Raw genomic sequence first — 16,816 nt, 5'->3', positions numbered from 1 at the left:
TCGGGTGCATCTGGCAGGTTCCGGGCCCTGTCATAGGTGATGGAGGTACAGAGGCTGATGACAGGGTGCCTGCCCTCGCAGAACTTCTGTCCTAGGGCGAGAAAGAGGGCGGGCCATGACAACACCTGTATTTGTCAGCCAAAGGGTTGCTGATGCAAAATACCAGAAATTGGTTGGTTTTATAAAGGGTATGGGTTTAGGGTAGGAGCTTACAGGTACCAGGCCATAAAGCATAAGTTACTTCCCTCACCAAAGTCTATTGTCATGTGTTGGAGCAAGATGGCTGCCGACGTCTGCGAGGGCTCAGGCTTCCTGGGTCCCTATGTTCCTGGGGCTTGCTTTCCTCTGGGTTCAAGCTTCCTTCCTTCCTCAGGCTTCTCTTTCCTCGCGTGCTGACTTCCTGGGGTTCCAGCTTAAGACTTCAGCATCAAACTCCTGCATCAAAACTCTAGCTTCAGAAACCCTCGACTCTGTCCTTTGCCATGCCTTTTGTCCCTTAGTGGGTGGGGACTCAGTGCCCTAATCATAACTCAATCATGGCTAGGTACAGATCCAATTATAAGCATAAGCCAATATCTATTTTTAGAATTCATAACCATATCAAACTTTTACAACTATTTAAAAGGTCAGATGATAAGTGCCTTGTGGGGAGGATCCAGCTTTATTAAGGGTGGCACCCGAGCAGGGACACGACAAGGGAGCAAGCCATATACGTATCTAGGGGGGACATACACAGCATGAGTACGAAGGCTGAGGCTGGAGCCGGCGGCCTGGTTCCCGGGAGTGACTGCCCTGGGCTGGTGGGAGGTGGTCGCAGACCCACACCAGGGGGCGCTGCCCCTTGAGGGTTCCCTGTTGGAATGGGGTCCAGAACCACAGGGAAAATGATGAGCGCAGGGCTGCCACATATGGTTGGGCAGGTTGCGGACTGCCCAAGGGCACGGCTGACGGGCCGGTGGCGGCTGAACTCCAGCCCATGCTCTGCCCTCCAAGCCTTGCTCTCTCCTTAGTGTGGGCTGCTTCCATCTGGAGTCGGGGCCACCCCTGCTGGTTCCCCCAAAGCGGCTGAGGGGAGCAGCAGGGAGTGTGTGAGCCTGCGTGGTACAGGAGCCCTGGGGAGGGAGGGCTTCCCGGAAGGGGTGGCCTCTGATTGGGTCACGAACCCGGTGTCCCCTGCAGTGCGTGAACGAGCTGAACCAGTGGCTGTCTGCGCTGCGGAAAGTGAGCATCAACAACACGGGCCTGCTCAGCTCCTACCACCCTGGCGTCTTCCGTGGGGACAAGTGGAGCTGCTGCCAGCAGAAGGACAAGACAGGTGGGGCGGGGAGCTGGGCTCGCTGCTCTGCCTCTGTCCACAGTGGCTCGGGGCCCCTGGCTGGGAGATGGGGCCGTTGAACCCTGTCTCGCTGGTCTGGCCAGGAGCCGCCTGTGGGAAACTAAGGTGAGGAAAGCAGTCCCTCCAGATGCTCTGGGAGAGAGGCTTCCCCGACCCTTCACCTTCCCGATGGTTTGGGAAAAGCCGCATAACGTGGTGATGCACCTCGGTCCAGCCCATTGAGGGCTCTGAGAAGGCCTGCAAACTCATTGGAATCCCGTTTCTAGCTTGGTTTAACCCAGCACTTCCCAAACACATTGGCAGGAATCTATCCCGTGCCTCTCGCCTGCGTCCTGGTGGCGGCTTGCTGGCAATCCATGGCTTTCTCCCTTCTATCTATGTTCACATTTCCTCCTCCTCAAGGACACCAGGCGTGTTGGATGAAGGGCCCTGCTCATGACCTCACTTGAACTGGCCTGATTCCACCAGGAACGACCCCATTTCCAAATCAGGTCACTTTCTGAGGGACTGGGGAGGAGGTCACCAACCTGTCTTTTTGGGGGACATCACTCAGCCCTTAGGAACAGGGAACCCTCTTCATGCCCAGTGAGCTTCTTGCAGAACCTGGGTTCTGAAAAACCCGCTGGAGGGAAACGGACTTGGCCCAGTGGTTAGGGCGTCCGTCTACCACATGGGAGGTCCGCGGTTCAAACCCCGGGCCTCCTTGACCCGTGTGGAGCTGGCCCATGCGCAGTGCTGATGCGTGCAAGGAGTGCCCTGCCACGCAGGGGTGTCCCCCGCGTAGGGGAGCCCCACGCGCAAGGAGTGCGCCCCGTAAGGAGAGCCGCCCAGCGCGAAAGAAAGTGCAGCCTGCCCAGGAATGGCGCCGCCCACACTTCCCGTGCCGCTGACACAACAGAAGCGGACAAAGAAACAAGACGCAGCAAAAAGACACAGAAAACAGACAACCAGGGGAGGGGGTGGGAATTAATTAAATAAATAAATCTAAAAAAAAAAAACCCACTGGAGGGCTGCTCTGCTGATGAGGCAGCTGATCCTGGAGGAGGGGCCTTGGGCCCTGGGGGGAAGCAGAGAGGGGCTTCCTGTGAGGATGGACATGGGCTGTGTCTCTGCTGCCCAGTACACTAACCACTGGCAAGTGGCTGTTGAGCACCTGAAATGTGGGTAGTGCCACTGAGGAATGGAGTCGTTAGTTTTAAAAAATTTCATTTAATTCAAATTGATTAAAACGTCAACAGCCTCCTGTGGCTAGTGGCCACCCTATTGGACAGTATGGTTCTAGAACCTTCTAGGCGTGCCCACCCCCACCCCTCAGGCCCACCTGCTTTACAAAACACTGGCTCCCCAGCCAGAGTAGACTCAGCACTTGTAGTCCCCTGGCCCCCAGGACTGGTCAGGTCTCAGGCCACAGAGCCCAGGGGCGGCCACTGGACCCAGCCCTACTTGTCCTAGCCCAGCCCTGGCTTTGAGCTGAGCAGTGGATGGGGGTAGGGGCACTACCTCCTCTTGAGAGGGGGTTCCGTTTGGTGTGTAGAAATGTCAGCCCGGCTCTTGGCGCTTTCCCCAGGGCCCCGTGGGTGCCAGCGGGGAGACCTGGCCTGCAGCCTCTGGCTGTATCCATCGCAGAGGTGACTGTCATTGTTGAGGAAGTGGGGCCTCATCCCCATTTTACAGGGGAAGAAACCAAGGCTTAGTGAGGGCAGATGTCTTGGCACAGGCCCGAAAGCCCCTAAGGGGCAGGGCCAGCTCATTCCAAGGGCACATCTTCAACGGCCCACTTCCTCTTGACCTTCTGGTTTCTGGCTGCTTCCTGCTTCCTTGCAGGCAGTTACCCAGCTCCCTACAATTCTCTGCAGTCACGTGGCCCGTATCCCCTGGTTCAGGAGCTGAACCCAAGATAAGCCGCTGCCCTGGAAAGGTGGGAAGCCACGGCAGGGCCCAGGCCAGACTCAGCCCACTGTGCTGTGCCCAGCCCCACCTCGCAGGGGGACCCGCATCCACCTCTGTCCTCTGTAGGCCTCGCTTTCCCCCTCTCTACCACCGGGACGTTGGGCGTGAGCTCCCATAGAGCCTGTCCCTGTCCTCCGTCCCCTGGAGCTCTACCAGAACTCTGTCCTCTCTGTCCCCAGATCTGGGCTGTGATAAGACGCGGTCACGGGTGACCCTGCAGGAGTGGAGTGACCCTCTGGACCACGACCTGGAGGCCCAGCTCATCTACCGGCACCTGCTGGGCGCAGAGGCCACGCTGCGGTGAGGAGACCTGAGTGGGGTGGCCCAAGGACACCTACCTGGCAGGGACCGTCACCCCTCCTTCTAATCAGGCCCAGGCCCCTCCCCCCTTGGTAGCTGCACGTGGGAGGAGGGGCCTCAAAGTCTCTGGGTCAGGACCTGGCTCAGATGAGGATGGAGGACCCGCAGGCTGGGGGCCCAGTTCAGAGCCATGGCTGCTTCCTGGGACTCAGTCCCCCCGGGGGGTCTGTGGGCCCCTTGGGCTGGCCCAGCCTCCGATCTGCCCAAGTCTTCCTGCGAGGTCCTCGGCCGGTTCCATTTCCAGGACCACCCTGCTTAGCTCCGCTGTTCTCAGTTCTGGCTGTGCCTTAGAATCACCTGGGAGCTTTTAGAGATCAGGGTGTCTGCTGCCCCCCCCCCCATTAACTCAGAATCTCTGGGGGCAGGGCCCCAGCATCGGAGTATTTTAAAGCGATGCCGGCTCCCTTAGGGACACTGCTTCCCCGGAGCCTGCTCAAAGGGGGCCTGTTTTCTCTCGCACCCCTTCCACCTGGGCCTGGAGGGGGTGATGGGGGCCTCCCTGTTCTTCATAGGCACTTCCAGGGTTCATGGCCTCCCTCAAAGCCCTTTAGCACTCACGCTGTCAGCCCAGCCACTTCCTCTGACCGTGGCCTTGGCCCCTGGCTTCCTCCACCTCATCCCTGCCCCCTGGCTCTGTGACCTCAGCCCCACTTAGATGATGCACCCATCCCCTGTCTTCTCAGTTCCTGAGCCCCACCCTTCCAGAGACTTCCTCTTACATCTACCTCACTCCCCACATCCCAGAACTTGCCACTCCTCTTCCTAGTTGTTTGCAGGGCTCCATTTTAGCTTCTTTTCGTGTATAAATTTATTAAATATTGGCAGTCACTAAACCCACCAGATGCTATAATTACCCCATTTTGGCTACTAAGTGGCAGGTTCAAATTTGAACCCTGGCCTCCTGGCTCCAGTGCCCGCAACCCTAAACACTGCATCCCCCTGCCTTGAGAACCGTGCACCTCCAAAACCACTCGGCGATGCTCCTCTCATCCCGGCGCACTTCCCCTGGCATTGCCAATGACCTTCCCCTCCCAGGACCCCTGCTCTGTTCACCCCACCTCCTTCGTGTGCATGGTCCCCTGCTGTCTTAGTTTCAGGTGGCCCGGGAACAAACCACCACAAACTTGGTAGCTTAGAGCAATGCAGATTTGTTCTCTTACGGCTTTGGTAGCCAGAAGCCCCATCAGTTTCCCTGCACTAAAGTTAGGGTGTCGTCAGGGCTCGTTCCTTCTGGAGGATTCAGGGGAGAATCCATTTCCTTGCCTTTCCCCACTTCTAGAAGCTGCCTGTATTCTTGGGCTCAGGGCCCCTTCTTCCTTCTTTAGGGTGCAGCTCTCCATTCTCTGCCACATGGCCTTCTCGTCTCCCTCCTATATATAAGGACCCTTGCAATTGCATTTAGGGCCCACCCGGTTAGCCCAGGAACCTCTGTCCATCTCAAGATCCTTTGTAACATCCATGAAGGTCCTTTTGCTGTGGTAACAGTCCCACGTTCCTGTGATTAGGACGTGGATGTTTTTTGGGGGCCACTATTCAGCCCACCATACCCACCCACTGTCCCCACTCCCCCAGGACCTGCCTCTGTGAGGCCTCCCCTCTCTGCCCCCTCTCCACCCTTACCCTCTCCCCTCTCGTTGGAAGCCTTGCCCCTGGGTAACTCATTTCTCCACCTACTCCCCTGCACCTGAGAGGCTCAGAGAGTCTGGAGAGAATCTCAGTTGTGCTCGCTCGTCCCTCTTGAGTTACTTTACCCCAGATCTCAGGATGGCCCTCAGTGCCACTGGTGCCCCTTATGTGTCCCTCGTCAGGACATCTGTTGGGTTCTGTAAGGACTTTCATACCTTCTCCACCCTTCAATTTGCTCTCCCTGTGCCCGACAGGTGGCTCTAAGCCCAACCAAAAGATAAGGACCTCATCTTCCACTGTCAGGCCTACCTCCCACCTGCACCGGGTCTGGAATATTCTGCCTTTCCTCCTGTTACCATAGATGTACTGCCAACTCCTCCCAAGGCCGTCTCCCCTCTCCCCATCTCTTCCTCAGGCTATCCCCGCCTTGCCCAGTTGTTTCCTTTGTGCAGGGACTTTGCTTCTGACGTAGTTGCCTTTCTTTTCCATCATCTACTTTTTCTCCCTCTTGGATCATTTCATCAGTAAGCAATGACTCTATTGACCATCTTAAAAAGTAAAACCCTCCCTTGACCCCACATTCCTTTCACACTGCTCCATTTATCTGCTGCCTTGACCATAAAACTCCTGAATGCGACGTCTCCACTCTCCATCTCTTCTTGCTCTCCTCCCATATTCCCTTGAGCCCCATCTGGCCAGCCTTTTGCCCCCACCATTCTGCCCAGACTGCTCTTATTTATACAGATGACCTCTTTGTTGCCAAGTCCAGCAGTCACTTCTCTGTCCTCTTCTCTCTTGACCCATTAGCAGTAACTGGCGTAGTCAGCAACTCCCTCTCTAAACAGATTCTTCTCTGGCTTCTCCTTTTCTCAGTGGCCATTCTTCCTCCTCTTCCTCAGACCTGGGCTCTCCATTCTGTCCGAGGGCCTTAAATTCCACCTGTGTCCTGATGATGCCACATCTCTCTCCTCCCTGAGCTCCAGGCTTGTCCAGCCACCTACTTGGCATCTCCACTTGGAGAGGTTGTTCTTTCTCCATTGAATGGCCTTTTCACCCTTGTGGAAAATCAACTTGTCGTAGATATATGGGTTTATTTCTGAACACTCTGTTCTCTTCCACTGGTCTGCCTTATGCAGTATAACACTATTTTGCTTACTGTGTTTGTAGTGAGTTTTGAAGGTAGAAGTGTGAGTCCTCCAAATGTGTTCTTTTTCAAGACAGTTTCAGCCATTCAGGGCCTCTTACAGTTCCACATGAATTTGAAGATAGGCTTTTCCATTTCTGCAAAAAAAGGCTGTTGTAATTTTGACAGGGATTTCCTTGAGTCTGTAGATCACTTTGTGGAGTCTTGCCCTCTTCAGTCTTCCAATCCATGAGCATGGGATGTCTTTCATGTATTTAGGTCTTCTTAAATTAATTACTTTCCCTAATGTTTTATAGTTTTCAGTGTACAAGTCTTTTTTTCTTTTTGGTTAAATTTATTCTTAGGTATTTTATTCTTTTAGAGGTTATTATAAATGTAATTGTTTTCCTAATTTCCTTTCCAGATTGTTCAAGCTAGTGCACAGAAACTAAACTGATTTTTGCATGTAGATCTTGTACCCCGCAACTTTGCTAAATTCATTTATTAGCTCTAGTAGATTTTTTGTGGATTCTTTGGGATTTCATATATATATATATGATCATGTCACCTACAAATAGGGATAGTTTTACTTCTTCCTTTTCAATTTGGATGCCTTTTATTTCTTTGTCTTGCTTGATTGTTCTGTCTAGTGCTTCTAGTCAGACAGCAATGGTGAAAGTGGGCATCCTCGCCTTGTTCCTGATCTTAGGAGGGAAAGCTTTCAGTCTTTCACTGTTGAGTATGATGTTAGCTCTGGGAGCATCTCCACTTGGGTGTCCAAAAGTGAGTTCAAACTTCACACTAGAAAACAGGTCTCACAGTGTCCCCTACATCCAGATCTCTTCCTCCCGTAGCCTTCTCCTCTCATTAAGTAGCGCCACCACCCTTGCCTTCTTGCTGTTTCTCAGATTTGCCTTTGCACTTGCCGTGTCCTTTGCCTGGATGTGCTTTCCCAGGTGTTCACATGGCTCGGTCCCTCATCTAATTCAGGTCTCTGCTCAAATGCCACCTTATTAGAGAGGCCTTGTCAGAGTGCCCTGTGTAAATCACACCCTCCTGAAAGCAGATTTGAGACACCCCCTTCTGTCTTTCCTCCAGCATTAATAAACCTGCTTTCTGAAAAAATAAAAATAAAATACACCCTCCTCTCATTACCCTTGGCCCTCCCAGCGTTCCTCCCTCTCTGAAGCTGTGTTATATCTTGTATCATAAATATGGGCAGTTTATTCATGTATTGCCTGTCTCTCACACTAGACTGGGACTTCACGAGGGACTCTGATATTCATGGCTCTGATCTCAGGGCTGAGAACAGTACCTGGCATATTCTAGACCTTCGGTACATGTTATTGAACAGACAGTTGAGCAGAGGGTGGAAGGGAAGGTGAAGGTGAAATGGGTGGGTGTTCCAGGCAGCGGGTGCAACATGGAGAAAAGGTCAAGGTAAGGCAGGAAAGCAGGTTGGGGCCCACCCTGACAAGGCCCATAGGGGCTTGTCAGTCCTTAATAGAGGGACATGTCTCTCCAAAAGCAGATCAGGGAGACAGTCTCAAGTGCTGAGCCTGTGGGATCCCCAGAGAAGGCACTTGGAGCATGAGCTCCACATGGCTCCTCATCCTCCCTGTAAAGACACAGGGAATCCAACCTGAAAGGGGCCACACCTGAGAGGGTTAGGGACCAGGCGGAAAGGGTCTCTGTCTCCTGTGTCTTTACTGCCCTTCAGTGCTAACTGGCTATTTCCCAAGGGGCCACCACAATAGTGACATGGTTTGATCTTGGCTTCCAGAGGGCTTTCTGGGTTGGGAAGGGACTAGGGACCGAGACCCTTAGACTGAAAGAATCCACCCCTGCCCCCAGGAGCTGCCCGCAGCCCTGGAGGCCCACACCAGGTCACGCGGCCGGGCCATGTGGTCACTCTCTTCCCCCCACCCCCTCACAGGGAGAAGCACCGGGAGCTGAGGGTGGGCCCTGAGGAAGGCCCAGTGCTCACGGGCCCCAGCGGAGGTAGGTGGCTCCCACCTGGGACTTATGGTGACTCGAGTCCCCTTCCGGGTACGGTGGGTGGGGCCAGGACTTGTAGACCTGGGGCTCCCGGGCACACAGCGGGGGGCCTCACGCCGGGTCTGCCCCCCAGCCCCCGAGGACGCCCTCGCCCAGCTGCTGCAGGTGCTGCAGGACCTCAGGAGGGCCCACGGCGCCAGCCCTGCCGCCTCACCGCCCTTGGAGCAGACGCGGCTCCTGGCGCTGCAGACGTGAGGCCTGCCCGCTTGCCCTCGCCAGCCGCTCTCACTCGCTTGGCGTGCGGGACCGGGGTCTCTCCTGGGCCGAGAGAGTGGGGGGAGCCAGGGACCTGGGGGTCCAGAAGGCCAGAGCTGACCAGGTTCCAGCCAGTCATCACCGACCTGAGGTCTCTAGGGGACTTAGGGAGGCCCGACTCCTCTGCAAGGCTCAGCCGTTCCCCTCACCCCTGCCGCTAGCCCAGACTCTCCAGGGACACCCGCTCCTGCCCAGGAGAGACCCAGCCAGCCCCCCACCCCCCAGGGACCGGGTGACTGACAGTCCTTGGAGTCAGAGAGGGGTCATGGGATTCAGTGCCTGGTGCCCCAGGAGACCCTGGGCCTCCACTTCCCCTCCCCTCCACCCCCCCCCCCCCCCCGGCTCCCAGCTCACCCCCTCCACTGCCTGTGCCCTCAGAAGAGCGACCGTTGCGGCACTCTGTTGCTGACAATAAACCCGCTAGGACTGCCACAGCTCTGGGGTCTCGTGATGGAGGTCAGGGGAGAGTGGGTCCAGGGGTACCCCAACAGCTTCTGGGGGCTTCCAATCAAGGCCTGGGGCCCCCATGCAGCCCCCCCCTTCTTTGCTTCCCCTCTCATCCTAGGAGGCTCCTCCTCCTCCAGGCTGCCATCTCTGCCACATTCCTGGGTCCCACTGGGTCCTTCCATGCCCCGCAGGACCTGTCTCTCCAGCTATGCTGTCCTCAGCCCCCAAACAAGCCCCTGGGGTTTCCTGAAGATTGAACAGCAGGGCTGGGCTCAGAACCTGCACTCGTAAACCGTAACCAGCCCCCTCCCCTCTTCGGGGGGCACATGCTGGCTGTGCTGGGGCTCCCATTCCCACAGCTCTGTCCCAGCGGGCTGACAGCTGCTCCTACAGGGACTAGGCTCTTGATCTTCCTGGGGCAGGGCAGAGAGAAGACCCTGAACCATAGCCCCTAGATAGTCTCCAGCCCCTGCCTTGGCCTTGCAGCTGCCGCCTTGGCTCTCTGACCCCAGACCTCAAAGTCCATTCTTCCCCAGCCTGTTCTGGGGTTCGAGTGATGGAGGCCCCAGGCTGGTTCTACTGTCGGCCAAGTGTGACTCTGTCCCACCTTCCTGGGAGCCTGTCTGCCCTCCTCCGTCACCCCACTAAGGTCCATGGGGCATCCCATCAAGCCCTGCACCCTGCCCGAGAGGGGCACCCATCCCCGTGGGACACTGATGGCTGGTCACTGGGTCACACAGATGAACTGGTCCACCCAGGGGTGGCTGGAGCAGCAGATAACAGAGCTCAGGGCTCCTGTCATCTTCTTGCCCTGCCCCAGGGTGCCCAGGGCACAAGTGGTACCAACACCTGTGGCTGACTTGCTTGGAGGTGCCATGTGCTGCTGCAGGGACCTTGCAAGGGCATGCTGGCCTGAGGTCTGGGGTGCAGGGAACCCCTTGCCTCCCCCACACCGAAAAGACTTCCTCCCCCAGTCCCCACCCCCAGCTCTCAGCAGCCTCAGCGAGAATGGGGAGTGGGCTACTGCAGGGACAGTTACCCAGCCCAGGCTCATGCTTGGCAGCAGCTAATGGATACTGGGCACTTCCCAGGCTGGGCAGGTGCCAACATTCACTCCACTGACTCATTTATTCCTCTCCACAAAAATATTACCATCTCCATTTTTCAGCTATCAGGAACCTAAGGCAAGAGTGGCAGTTTGCCCAAGGTCACGTAATTAGGACACATAGGATTTTGAACTGCACATTGTGCTCAGAGTTAAAATGGGTTGTTTAAAATCAATTCAAAATAAATAAATAAAAACAAATAATGAAAAATAAAATCAATTCCAATTGGAAGGAGAATAAGGAGATGAAAGGGGACTGTGTAGAGTCAGAGGATCTTAAGATATGGTGGCAAATTACAATAAAAGGAAAATGTTGTGAAATGACATTTAAAAAGTAACACGATTAGACATGTGAATCCTGACTGATAGAATATTAAGGAATTATTGGTGAAATTGTTCAGGTGTGGAGGATGGTGTGGTTTTGAAGAGTCCTTGTCTTTTAGAGATACGTGCTGAAATGCTTATTATTAATTGTTGAAGGGGGTTGGTGAGTCCATGGGGGTTCATTATACTTTACAATCTACTTTTGTGTATCTTTGAAATTTTACATAATAAACAGTTTAAAAAGCGCACGTGCCCTGGTCCTACCGCAGACCTACTGCAGACCTTCAGCAAGTGAAGCATTTTAACAAACCTCCTGGGCACCTCTGTACTCTGAGCCTGGGCAGCCCAGGCCAGATGGGCTCAGGCCCTGCTGGCCTCTGCAGACCCCAGTGCCAAAGCCAAGCTCCCAGAGGCCATTGTGTCACTGCCCTCATCCCCACCTCTAGGTACAGAGTAAACTCCAAACTTCCAGCACATTCTTAAACCTCATCCAACCAATCTGAGAGCTTGGCCCAAGAATCTGAGGCCTAGAAGAGCCTCCAAGGGCTCAGGTCACAAGCAGGACCCAGACCCAGCTGGCCAGCCAGGCTGTGGGGCAGGGCCACCTGGGCGGGTTTCATTCCGGGCTTTTTGAGGGCTGGCATAGAAAGTGGAAACAAAGGAACAAGGAGCTGCACTCTTCCCTCTACCCCATGGCTTTTGGGGCCATGTTGGCCTTTTTGTCTGGCAACAGCCTCGAAGGGGGAGTTTTCTTCCACCGAGCAACCCACCAACCTGGATGTTTGTCACCTCTTGGCCTTCTTTGGTCCTGGACCATCTTATGGGCCTCCTGAACCTTTTTGCAGGGCGGGGCCTCTCCCTGTCCTTCCTGGGCCAATGATCCTGTAGAAAATCTGGGCAAGTTCCCACCAACTCAGCTAAGGGCAGCCAGCGTCATCACCGCCAGCCCCAGCAACCGGGCCCAGACTTTCTCAGAATGACCAGAGAGATGGAAGCCTCAGGGAATCAGTCCTCTCACTCCTCTCAGTCCCTCCCTAGAGGTCTGCCGACCTGACCGGGAGAATCAAGACTCTGCCTAGGGCCCCAACCGCTCAAGGATTCAAGCAGGAAAAGGTCCTGCCCAGGGAAAGCTCCAGATTTCCTTGGGGTTCCACGGTGCCCTAGAGAAACAGCTGGAAAGATGTCAGGGCTCTGAGACCACCAGTACCTGCTGTTAAAACAGCTCAGGCAAGACCTTTCTAGTAAACTGTAGTCTGCAAAAACACCAGCCAATCCCACAGGGTATGATACACTTACCCCACCTGCCTCCTCCCCCAGCCCTCACCCAACGGACTGCTAACCAGAAGCTCACCAGGCCACAAAAACAGTTTGGCGGCCAGTGATAACACAGCCAAGGGTCAGTAGCAGTCTGCCCAGGCAGCCTTGGCAGCGGGCTGGCGCGCACACCACGGCGGGGCGCCCGGGAAGCACGCCCAGGAGGCTCCTTCAGCGTCCCCGCTGCTGCTGCCGCACCTGCCCGCTCCTCCAGGGGCCTAAACGCCACGGCTCAATTCTCCACGGAGAGGCCTCTTGCTGTGTACTCTAAGGGAGCGTTTCCAAGGAGGGACCAAGGGGCATGGGGAGCAGGGAGAGGCCCACTTCGGTCCCAGCTTGGTCTGGATCAGGCTGTCTCTGTAGATTTAGCGCTGCCTTCCGCGTCCAAGTATGTGACCAAATGCGCCTGTAGGGCGCAGCCCCAACGTGCTTTCCAACTCCACACATGCGCAGAGCCACCGGCCGCCCGCCAGCCTCCCTCGCGCGTGCACACGGTCCTCCAGGCCGGCAGGGGGCAGCGGGGCGCTCCCGAGGTCGCACGCGGGTTCGGCCCCGCCGGCGTAACCCGGAAGCAGACGCTGAACCGGAACGGGTCGCGTTGTAGGGCTGTGGACGCGACGTTGGCGGCAGCTACGAGTCTGAAAGCGGCTGCGGCGTTAGGATGAACGCGCCTCCCGCCTTCGAGTCGTTCCTGCTCTTCGAGGGCGAGAAGAAGTAAGTGGAGCGGGCCGGGTGCAGGGAGGGCGGGATGGGGAGAGAAGGGCGGAGGTTCGCAGACCCACATCGGCTGTCAGGTCATGCAGCAGCTGGGGGTTCTGCGCGACGCTAGCTTCTTGATGGTCTGCCAAGCCGAGCGCTTGGCGCCTTTGTACGCCAAGCTTGAGGCAGGGGAGGCAGTGGAGTCTCCCCATTTTGGAGGTAAGTTCACTAGGCTCAGAGCAGTTGAGTTACTCGCCCTGGGCACACAGCAAGTGGCGGCGTCTGTATATGAACCCAGAATGTGTGACGCCGAAGTCCTTTTCCTCTGGAATCTGGCAGCCTCCTCAGTCGTTTCTCAGCTCGCTACCTCCATCGTCTCCTGCTTTTGCTAGAGAGATGGGTTTAAGACTCATATCTGAACTGACGCTCGCCTGGGTGAAACCCATCAGTGACTCCTCGTTATCCGTTATCTGCAGGTAGAAGGGAAATACAGTTCAGTGCTTTCACAGACTGGACTTGCTTCCTGGATCCTTCACCGACTACCTTTGGACAGTTAATCTGAGGCCCAGTTTCTGCATCTGTAAAATACACTTGTTATTGTGATTGATCATTGGAGTTTAAGCACAATGGCCCTGTCCAGGGGAGAGCTGCAGGTAAAGCGCTTAGCACAGGGCTCAGCACATGGAAGACTCTCATTAAACATTGGCTCTTCTTACCCTAAAAAAAACCCCAGGAGATATGAGGCAATGTTTGGTAACATTTTTGGTTGTCACAGGGGAATTGCTACTGGAACCTAGTGGGTGGAGGCCAGAGATGCTGCTAAACGACTTACAGTGCACATGGCAGCTCCCTGCAACAAATATGATGGGGCTCCCAGTGTCATTGATGCCAGAGTTGAGGAATCCTGCTGTAGAGAAAAGGAGCAGTCCAGACTAGGCAAGGATCCCACACATGGTATAGCTGGGGGCACAGTGCTGCCGAGGGTCAGCGAGGACTTATGGAGTGCACAAATCCAGGAAAGCTTCAAGGAGGAAGAAGGATTTGAGCCTGCCTTGATGGACAGGATTTAGATTTGAGGAGAATCTATTGTTACTTCTCTCTCTTCCTAGGATCACCATTAACAAGGACACCAAGGTACCCAATGCCTGTTTGTTCACCATCAACAAAGAAGACCACACGCTAGGAAACATCATTAAATCGTAAGTCTCAGGGCAAAGACTCTCGTGGCTGTGGTCAGTGAGGCTCTTTGGGCAAGTTCCATAAGATTTCTTTTTTTTTTTTTAAAGATTTATTTATTTTATCCCCCCCCCCCAGTTGTCTGTTCTCTGTATCTACTTTTGCTGCATGTTCTTCTTTGTCCGCATCTGTTGTTAGCGGCACGGGAATCTGTGTTTCTTTTTGTTGCGTCACCTGTGTCAGCTCTCTGTGTGTGCAGCTGAACTTTCTTTCGCGCTGGGTGGCTCTTCTTACGGGGCGCACTCCTTGCCATGGGGCTCCCCTACGCGGGGATACCCCTGCGTGGCATGGCACTCCTTGCGCACTTCAGCACTGTGCGTGGGCCAGCTCCACATGGGTCAAGGACCTCCCATGTGGTAGACGGACACCCTAACCACTGGGCCAAGTCCACTTCCCCATAAGATAAGTCTCTCTGAGCTACAGGAAGTCCTGCAGGGTGCTTCTTTGACATGTCACATTTCTAGCACCTTTTTTGCAGAATGATGCTGACCCATATCTGTTCACATAAGCCACAGGGTTAATTTATCTGACTAAAGTTGTTGAATGTGCAACCACTCCCGGTATTCTACCCTGGAAAAATAGTAAGTGTCTATTCTGTTTTTGTGCTAATAAGCATTGAGAAGTGGTCAAGATTAGGTCCCCCTGCCGGCATCTGTGATAATGACCTGTGACCTGCTGCAGCTGGCAGTTTGAGATGTCTGTGGCAGAGATCATAAGTTCAGTTGAATGAGAGAAAGAAGTGGGAGAAGCATTCTCTGGTTATCCAGTCCCCCTTTGGGTAGCTGGTGTTGTTGGTCCTGGCCAGGGGTTCAGGGACGTAATTGTCACTCCAACCCAGGCAGTTGTCATTTCTCGGCTGTGACGTGGCTCTTCCCTCTATTTCTGTGGCCTCTCTTGAGCTTGCAGTATTTGAGGCTGTGGGCAGGAGCTTGCCCAGTCCCTCCTGGTGCCAGAAGGTGAGGATGCCGTGGTTTCGTCCAGATGACCTGTGTTCTGAGCTGAGCCATTGGCGCACCCAGGCTCTCCTGGGATGCTACTGCTCTCCTGTTGGATGAGCTGTATCTGTCTGCACAGGGGGGAGTTAGACCCAGGAGCCCTCCCTCTTGGTACCCACTGTTAGTATCTCTGAGCTGTCCTAGAGAACCCCCAGGTGCACAGCACACTGCACAGGTCGCATCTTCCTTGCAGCCACCCAGAACATGACCCGGTGTGTGTGGGCAGCAGCTGCCAGCCTGTGTTGCCCAGAGAGCTTCTCTTCACTAACTGCTTAGGGCCTGGGCTTCTCTCATCGCTGCTGCGTCTGCTGTGTCAGATGCTCTTCTGAGTTTGTGCCCCTGTTTAATGAACACTGGCTGGGTGTTTACTGCTTTGGGAGGCTCCTTTGGGGCACTGCAGGGCCCCTGGCTTCCCGAGGGAAGAGGCTGCTAGAAGTCCTGTTTTTGCAGCTAGGGTCCTTGATCCTCATGGATGGAGCTTGTGGTGGGGTGAGGGGAGGCTCCCCACAGTGCCTGCCTTGAATATTTTAGGGGGAGGGGAAAGTAAACATTCAGAGTGGGGGCTTCCTGGGTCAGCCCCCAGGGGTACTTGCTTATGGGTCTCAGCCCAACTGGAGGACGCCTTGGCTGGGAAGCCTGGAGCGCCACAGGCTGGGGACTGCCTGGCAGCCTGGAGGCCTAGCCTGCGCGGAGGCCCCGAGTACTCAGCTTGGCCTCCCTCACACCGTCCACCCCTGTATCTCAGACAGCTGCTGAAGGACCCCCAGGTGCTGTTTGCTGGCTACAAGGTCCCCCACCCCTTGGAGCACAAGATCATCATCAGAGTTCAGACCACACCTGACTACAGCCCCCAGGAGGCCTTCACCAACGCCATCACCGACCTCATCAGTGAGCTCTCCCTGCTGGAGGAGCGATTCCGGGTGAGGACGAGGTGCAGCGGTGGGGGAGGGGGCTGGAGACCCAGAGCTGCAGTGTGCTTCTGCCCTCCACACTGCAGCTCATACCTGCAACAGCCCTGGGTTGTTTCCTCTGCATGACTGCGGGGTGTGTGTGATGGCAGTAACAGAGCAGGGGCTCCACAGCAGCTCCCAGGAGGCTTTGAGGCTTGTGGCCTGCAGCCACAGGTGGGAGCCTCACCTGGTGCTCCAGGGTCTTTCCTTATGCATTCTGTGGCCTCTGCGGAAGCAGTGGCCCTGCTGCCCTATGGGCTGGCCCTTTCTTCTTGTCTCTGGAGTCTGTCAGGTCTGGCTGCTTTCAGAGCAGCTGTCTATTTAGGGGGCAGCTCATCCTAGGGTAAGCTCCCAAAGTTAAGGAGGCCAAGTGGGTAGTGGTCACACCTGTCTGTTAGGGGGACCTCAAGTCTGGCACAATTTGGAACAGGAAAGATCCATAGTTTGTCTTGAAGTCCAAGTTGTAAGCTCACCAGGCTCACCAGCAAGTGCCCCTACTCCCCTGACCCGAAGCCGGGCAGCAGGACACGTGCAGAGCAGTGGGGGTGGGCTGGGCCAGCTCGCAGGGCCCCTTTGGCTACTGGCTGCCGGTGCCCTGGTGCTGCCTGGGACCCTGGTCTGCAGACCTGTTACTGTGCTCTCCCGTGGGTAGTCCAGTGGTTGTACTCCAGAGAAGATGCTCCTTCCTGCTGGACCCTGCTCGGGGGATGCTGGGGCTTCATTTCCAAGGTCCTCATCTCCAGCCATTCTAGCTAAGTATGTGGAACTTTCTTCCTCTACTCCAGGTGGCCATCAAGGACAAGCAAGAAGGAATTGAGTAACGGGTTGGGAAGAGCCTTGTTCAGCCGTGAGCTTTATGAGCCCAGGTCTCGCCCTGCAGCAGACACTTCTCTCTGGGTCCCGGTGGAGAAAGGCGGCTTTTCTTGGTTGTGGTCCTCCATGTAATGATGCCCTGACAAACCCCCACGCCTGACACTGCTGTGTCCTGTACATAGATGTTCTATTTTCTAATAAAGTCCAGCAGAAAGAGACCTGGCT

At 55.3% G+C, this 16,816-nt stretch overlaps 2 protein-coding genes across 3 annotated transcripts in view; both read left to right on the top strand.

Moving 5' to 3' along the window:
* The window catches only part of RASA4B (RAS p21 protein activator 4B), a 29,616-nt gene extending 18,784 nt beyond the window's left edge, over nt 1-10,832 (top strand). For both annotated transcript variants that reach the window (XM_004448285.5, XM_012528552.4), the window contains exons 18-21: nt 1,180-1,315; nt 3,466-3,586; nt 8,332-8,396; nt 8,527-10,832. In XM_004448285.5, the coding sequence (XP_004448342.2) occupies nt 1,180-1,315; nt 3,466-3,586; nt 8,332-8,396; nt 8,527-8,648 (444 nt within the window). In that variant the 3' untranslated portion in view covers nt 8,649-10,832. The remainder of the gene's footprint in view (nt 1-1,179; nt 1,316-3,465; nt 3,587-8,331; nt 8,397-8,526) is intronic.
* A 1,636-nt stretch (nt 10,833-12,468) lies between these two features.
* On the top strand, nt 12,469-16,809 carry POLR2J (RNA polymerase II subunit J). Its single transcript, XM_004448288.5, has 4 exons — nt 12,469-12,612; nt 13,707-13,796; nt 15,574-15,748; nt 16,564-16,809. Exons 1-4 carry the CDS (start codon nt 12,560-12,562, stop codon nt 16,597-16,599), a joined length of 354 nt encoding a protein of 117 aa, XP_004448345.1. The 5' UTR covers nt 12,469-12,559; the 3' UTR covers nt 16,600-16,809.
* The last annotated feature ends 7 nt before the right edge of the window (nt 16,810-16,816 follow it).

The sequence above is a fragment of the Dasypus novemcinctus genome, chromosome 23 (genome assembly GCF_030445035.2).
Source record: "Dasypus novemcinctus isolate mDasNov1 chromosome 23, mDasNov1.1.hap2, whole genome shotgun sequence".
Lineage (NCBI taxonomy): Eukaryota > Metazoa > Chordata > Mammalia > Cingulata > Dasypodidae > Dasypus > Dasypus novemcinctus.
The sequence above is the reverse complement of the archived record's forward strand: the minus strand, read 5'-3'. Positions and strand labels throughout refer to the sequence as shown.